A 6,924-nucleotide genomic window follows, 5' to 3' on the forward strand; every position below is an offset into this window, starting at 1 on the left:
ACAGAGTCACATATTTTACCTTTAATACCCTTAATGAGAGCGCCTGAAAATAATGCAAAAACATGCTTTTAGAGCGTTTTCTTGCCTGATAACTAGTTTTTCCATTGGAAAAAAGCTCAAGTCTAAAATGCAAGCAAAAACGCCTGCACAAAGGCTCAGCTCAAGTGTAAATTGGCCCTTACTACCTGTGAATCCAAAATTACACCTAAAACACAAGGTATATATTTTTAGTATAATGATTGCTATTTCATGCTGACTTCTTCTATCTTTTCAGGAGAACTCTATTTCTTGTCTACGGGGACACCCAGCGCTGCAGTGGCTGCAGGAGTCCTGTATAAAATAGTGGATCCATCCAAGTAAATAACTACTTACATATTTATTAACTGGTGTTGCCAGATGGGGGTATAAGTAGAAAACATATAACCTAACAGAGGGTACCATCTATCCCACTTCCAAATAGTGATCCCCTTACTATTGGTTGGAAGACAATGAAGTGGTTTACAGGGATCCAAGATGTGCTTTTGTAAAGAAACTTTTTTTTTTCTTCACTTTACTGGTTTTTAGAGACCTAGAAAGTGTAGACTGAGTTCATAGACATACAAAGAATCATAAGACAACTACAATCCCAGCTACAGAGGGTATCGTTGTAATGCTTAAAGAGAGAGACAAATTTTCATCACTCTAGCCCAGGGGTCGGGAACCTTTTTGGCTAAGAGAGCCATGAACACCACATATTTTCAAATGTAATTCCATGAGAGCAATACACTATATTTCAGGGGTTGGGAACCTTTATTTAATATTCATATTCATGGGCCACAGCTATACAGTGAGTAGATGGAGCCGTGTGAAAGTGCCTGGAGTCCAGGTCGGGAAGAGAGCAGAGCAGGCAGGTATGCAAGGAGTCCGGAGTGGTGAAGCGCCTGCAGGCCTGCGATTGATGGAGGTGAGTATAGGCCCTGAGAAAATGGCGGCCGGCCGCTAATGGCCTCAGAAGTGGATGTGAGACAGCTCCTGCGGGTCACTGGGTGTCAGAGGGGAAGGAGATCGTGTCTGTCGGGGCACAGGGAGCTGGTCTCCTTACCGGGCGGTGATTGCCAAGGCCCTCAGATGCACAGCACACGAGCCGGCGCCGGTATTAAATATTTGTCTACGAGCCAGCCATGGCCGATGCAGCAATAAAAAGGGCCACGTCTGGCTCGCGAGCCATAGGTGCTCTAGCCTGTAGATACACAATCTTTGGCACTCAACGCCACAACCCTCTTATAGAATTTTCTCTTCTGCATTAAACTTTTTCATGTTTGAGTGGTTGTAAGCTAATTTAGAATATTGTATTATGAGCTTTATTTTTGTGTGTCACTAGGAGAGCTCCTCCAGGCAAATGTCCTCTTAATGCTCGGCCTGTCCCTATTAAAGGAAAACTGGTGGATTTCTATCCAAGGCAAAGTAAGTAATCCTCTACAGGTAAATATTATCCTACAAACACACATGCCCATCTATGTTCTGTAAAAAAACTGCAAAAGGAAGAAAGCTATGGGTGTTGAAACTGCAGGTAGTATCTGCCTTTTTAACCTATGGGCCTTTTGCAAATTGGCACCTGAAAGCGAGTGTAGTGTTACCCCTGAGGAGCCGCTAGGTAGAGGATATTGCACTGCTATTACTAGCACAAATATAAATATCCTGCACACACTACAGTTAGGTATTAGGGATGATCGAACGGTTCGGGTCAACCATCGGTTCGACCCGAAAATTTACTGTTCGAGGTTCGGCTGAATTTAGAACTTTTTGCTGAAAAAGTTCAGAATTTGGCAACCAGAACCGACCAAAATGCAATGGGCCAGGAAATGGGCTTTAAAAGCCTGTGATTGGACCAGAACCATTAGTAAAAGCCAATTGAGGGGGCAGGAGAATGCTAGGAATGTGATTGGAGTGACTAGGGGGTCCCTAGGCCAATCATTAGTGAATACGCCCCCCAGTATATAAGATAGCCCCGCCAAATTCCTAGCATTGTAATACAGGGACATGGAAGAGAGTGGAATCAGTTCTGTTTATTAGTGTGAGGAAAGGGATATCTAGTGTAGTTAGGGTGCTCTTTTACACTTTAGTTAGATGCAAAAATTTAGTTTCTGTAGGGAAAGTGTTAGGTGCCAGGGTGACCGTAATGTAGTGTAGGGTGAACTGACACTGACTGCTATGGCAGGGTGACCAAACCCTTCCATATCAGGGTGACCGCTATAGAGAAAACATTGTTTCTCTTAGGTCACATTCAGTGCACTAATATGGCTTCTCGCCGGTCAGCCTGCTTTTTGGCTGCAGGCGTTTATAGGGATTTCTTGAGGACAGGTTTGGAGTCAGGCATGACATCTAAACTTGTGTGTGTATATATACCCCAATACACATGTCTGTATATATACACCTGCACATATATAGGTGTGAAAGGAGCAGAAAACTATACTTGCGCTAATTAAATAATTAACACCAATATGGTTACGCCCCATCACACCTATATATGTGTAAAGTGTGTGTGTATATACTGTATATACCCCTATACAGAAGTTCAGATGTTTTGCCTGCCTCCAAAGAACCCAAAAAAATGCCCAAAAAAACGCCAGCGCCAAAAAAAACACCCAGGTGTGTTTTTGCAGCAGGCATTTTTTTGGGGTCTTTGGAGGCAGGCAAAACATCTGAACTTCTGTATAGGGGTATATATATATATATATATATTTTTACAGAGAGAAATTATTCCACATCAGTGATCCCAGACTACACTGGTGATAGGAATGAAAAAGATTGGGACTATGATGGACTATTAGTCGAAAGTATGTAGGTAAGCCAGGGAAAAAACGAAAGAAGAGTAAAATTAACAATATTTATTGAATGTAATTAAAAGTCGACATTGAAACAATGAAAAAAATGAAAACAATGAAAATAATGAAAAGAAAAAACTAATGATGCAATACAATACAGCATATTATGTCAAAGTAGTAGTCGATCGAACGGGTGAGTGCCTTTGTTCAATGCATTTCGCCTTTCGCTTCATCAGGAACTCCGGCGTGATTGAATCACCCTTTTGTTGGATTAGGACTACATTAAGACCACACTTAAAAGTACATTATGCTTAGTACATGGAACAATTGGACCAAAGATTGCGCTTCCCAATGGCTTGTCTTAAGGCTCCGAACCACATGGATCCAGGTGGGGCCCAACAGGGGTCCTCCATGGAGGTGGTTTTCTGGTATGAATTGGACCAGTCTTGAATTGGTACCACCGTAACGGACAAAAGGTGGAGTCCGGGGTTCTTACTACCTCAAAAGCCACGGGTCGGGAGAGCCGCCATTCATGGCGGCTCTCCCGACCCGTGGCTTTTGAGGTAGTAAGAACCCCGGACTCCACCTTTTGTCCGTTACGGTGGTACCAATTCAAGACTGGTCCAATTCATACCAGAAAACCACCTCCATGGAGGACCCCTGTTGGGCCCCACCTGGATCCATGTGGTTCGGAGCCTTAAGACAAGCCATTGGGAAGCGCAATCTTTGGTCCAATTGTTCCATGTACTAAGCATAATGTACTTTTAAGTGTGGTCTTAATGTAGTCCTAATCCAACAAAAGGGTGATTCAATCACGCCGGAGTTCCTGATGAAGCGAAAGGCGAAATGCATTGAACAAAGGCACTCACCCGTTCGATCGACTACTACTTTGACATAATATGCTGTATTGTATTGCATCATTAGTTTTTTCTTTTCATTATTTTCATTGTTTTCATTTTTTTCATTGTTTCAATGTCGACTTTTAATTACATTCAATAAATATTGTTAATTTTACTCTTCTTTCGTTTTTTCCCTGGCTTACCTACATACTTTCGACTAATAGTCCATCATAGTCCCAATCTTTTTCATTCCTATCACCAGTGTAGTCTGGGATCACTGATGTGGAATAATTTCTCTCTGTAAAATTACCTAACCGGGATGAGGACTATTTGTCGAGATATGGGTTACTTCCTTTTTCTTTTCATATATATATATATATATATACATACACACACTTATATGTATTTTACACATACACATATATAGGTGTGATAGGAGCGTAACCATATTGGTGTTAATTATTTCATTAGCGCAAGTAGTGTTCTGCTACTTTCACACCTATGTGTATGGGTATATAAACATATAAGTGTGTGTATATATACCCCTATACAGAAGTTCAGATGTTTTGCTTGCCTCCAAAAAAATGCCTGTGCCAAAAAAAAAAAAACCCGCCAAGGTGTGTTATTGCAGGGGTTTTTTTGGGCATTTTTTTGGGTTCTTTGGAGGCAGGCATGACATCTCAACTTCTGTATAGGGGTATATATATATATATATATATATATATATATATATATATATATATATATATATATACACACACACACTTGCATGTATATATATCCAAATCTCTTTTTTTTTTTCAATAATTGGCTCTCTATCAAAAATGACAATTTTTAAGAACTTTTTTTTGTGTGATTGATAGTCCCTGGGGCATGACCCAGAACCCTAGGCACTTTTTAGGGGCATTTATTGGGTTTTAGGGCTTCAAAATGGTGTTTTTTGATTACCGAAGTTCGGGTCCCATTGATTTCAATGGGGTTCTGAAATCCGGGCCGAACTTTTGGGAAGTTCGGGTGTTCTGGTCGAACCAAACTTTTCAAAAGTTCGATCATCCCTATTAGGTATCAGGAAACAAACACCAGTCTGGTAAGAAATAAATAAATGCATTATAATGTAACAAATTATAGAAAATAGCAGTATGTAAATATAGGAACAAGTAGAGTAAGTCAAACACCATGTGTTTGTGTGTGTCCAGCAGCAACCATCGCAGGTAATCACTGGCTGTGTACACATGCGGGAATACCTGCGGACACCAGGGACCTGTCATTATAGTGACACCGGCCGCACCTAGCCGCTCAGAGCCGCAGCAGGAAGCAGAAGATTCCTGCCTCTACAATTTGCATAGGCCTAAATCGCTGATGTGAATGTAGCCTTAAATAACACTATTATAAACTAGTGTTTGAAATGTACAGCGACTGTTAAAGAATTTGTTTTTTTTCTGTAGATATTTATCCAGACAAATCATTATTTAAGAAATATTAATTTTTTTTTTTTATTGCCCACTTTTTAGAACTTATTCTTAAAACAACCACTGAATCCCCACCAACATCTCCCCCATCAAGATCCTTGGATCCAACTAAATTCAGCACAACCATAGAACCTCACATCACCATCACTCCTTCTGCCAGTAGCATTACAAGGAAGTCAAGCACACCGGCTTATATTACTGCTGCCCCAGTGCCTAGGCTAGCAACTCCAAGAAAAACGGTCACACCTGCACCTAAGGCAGAGAAAGGTGCAACGACAGCTAAAAAACCTGTGAAGGTCACGGTCACCTCAAGGCCTATGACAAATCGCTGGATCCCGACCAGAGGATGGCAGAGTGAATTGAAAGATTTGTTCACCGCCAGGACAAGATCACAGTCGCCACAGACCCCTCTACTGATGACCACAGGGCAGCCACCTCAGAGAAGGACCCAGCCGGCTGGCAAAACTGAACCCAAAATGAGCCCTGGAATAAAGAAGACCAAGAAAAAGGTTGTGAAAAAACAAAGAGTGAAGGTGGTGAAGAAAATTAAACATGGCACTGTGCGTCTAGTTAATGAGGAAAAGCTGCCTGACCGTGGTAGGGTGGAAATTCACATAAACGGAGAGTGGGGGACTGTCTGCAATGACAGGTTTGACAGTAGGGCTGCTTCGGTGGTGTGTAGACAGCTGGGGTACCCTTATGTGTTGAAGGTCGCCCGAAGAGCAGAATTTGGTGAAGGCAAAGGACTGAGAATCCTTTTGGATGAGGTGAAATGCCAGGGGTACGAGAGGACACTCTTGGAATGCCAAAGGTCAAAACTTGGCGAACATGACTGTGCTCATGACGAGGACATTGGCGTAGTGTGTGGGATGCAAGAGAAGCAGGAAGAGGAGTTTAAATTAACTTAAAGTGAGTTAGTTCCTAAGCAAGATCAAAGTGTTGTACAGCAGACTGAAACAATGAAGAATTGCGTTAAATTAATGCAGTAGTTGCATGAGTAAACAGAGAAAATGGTCTTGCACATTCCATTGAATTCTTCAACTCTCCAGTAGACAGCTGTATAGGACTGGCAGGTACCTACCCTGCAGGGAAATTATAAAGACAACCAATCCTAGCATGATTTCTGTTGTGTCTTCTACCACCAGGAACAGGAGAAAGATGTTACTATGTCTAATTTATCAACGTGATTTTTTGCGGAGAGATCCCTTCTTAAGAAGTGCAGTTTTTGGATGAATAGACTAAATACATTTTAGAAGCTTCTAGATCAAAGCATTCCTTTAAATGAATGTCACAATTCTGGCCAACTGAATGAACTGAACCACCGAGAAGGAAAAGTTAGTTACAAGATTGTAGTACATCTGAAGCTTTCCCAGTAAAGATCACTTCCAAATGGGAAGTGGTTGGGTGTCCCCAGCTGGACTCGGGATGGTTGTACATCTGTATGATGGACATCTGTGTATCCTGCATATCTGTGGAAAGGACATCTGGAAACAACATGCACCTTCTACAGATATAGTATATATATATATATATATATATATATATATATATATATATATATATATATATATATATATATATTTCTCTAGCGCTCATCGACAGACGTAGTCCTCGGTGATACACCACCTTCGGGTTATGTTACCTCCGCAGGAGCAGGACTAGACAGGAAATTAAAAAGCTCTGGCCACACCCTAGGGGCAGTCCCAGAGGGTATATCCTCTCTCTCTCTGCCTCAGCAAATCAGTTATTTTCTGTCTAGTTAGGAGTAAGGACCTAGATACCTTGCTGGGATCTTAGGTCCTGGCAAGAAAT

The 6,924-nt window shown here is 41.5% G+C and overlaps 1 protein-coding gene across 1 annotated transcript in view; it reads left to right on the forward strand.

The window, feature by feature from the left end:
• LOC309560853 (HHIP-like protein 1) overlaps nucleotides 1–6,411 on the forward strand; it is a 72,929-nt gene extending 66,518 nt beyond the window's left edge. The window contains exons 7-9 of the mRNA XM_082264535.1: nucleotides 275–356; nucleotides 1,361–1,443; nucleotides 5,155–6,411. Of these exons, the coding sequence (XP_082120661.1) occupies nucleotides 275–356; nucleotides 1,361–1,443; nucleotides 5,155–6,020 (1,031 nt within the window). The 3' untranslated portion in view covers nucleotides 6,021–6,411. The remainder of the gene's footprint in view (nucleotides 1–274; nucleotides 357–1,360; nucleotides 1,444–5,154) is intronic.
• Nucleotides 6,412–6,924: the final 513 nt, after the last annotated feature.

Source organism: Pelophylax lessonae, assembly GCF_965119305.1.
Source record: "Pelophylax lessonae genome assembly, chromosome: 7".
NCBI lineage: Eukaryota > Metazoa > Chordata > Amphibia > Anura > Ranidae > Pelophylax > Pelophylax lessonae.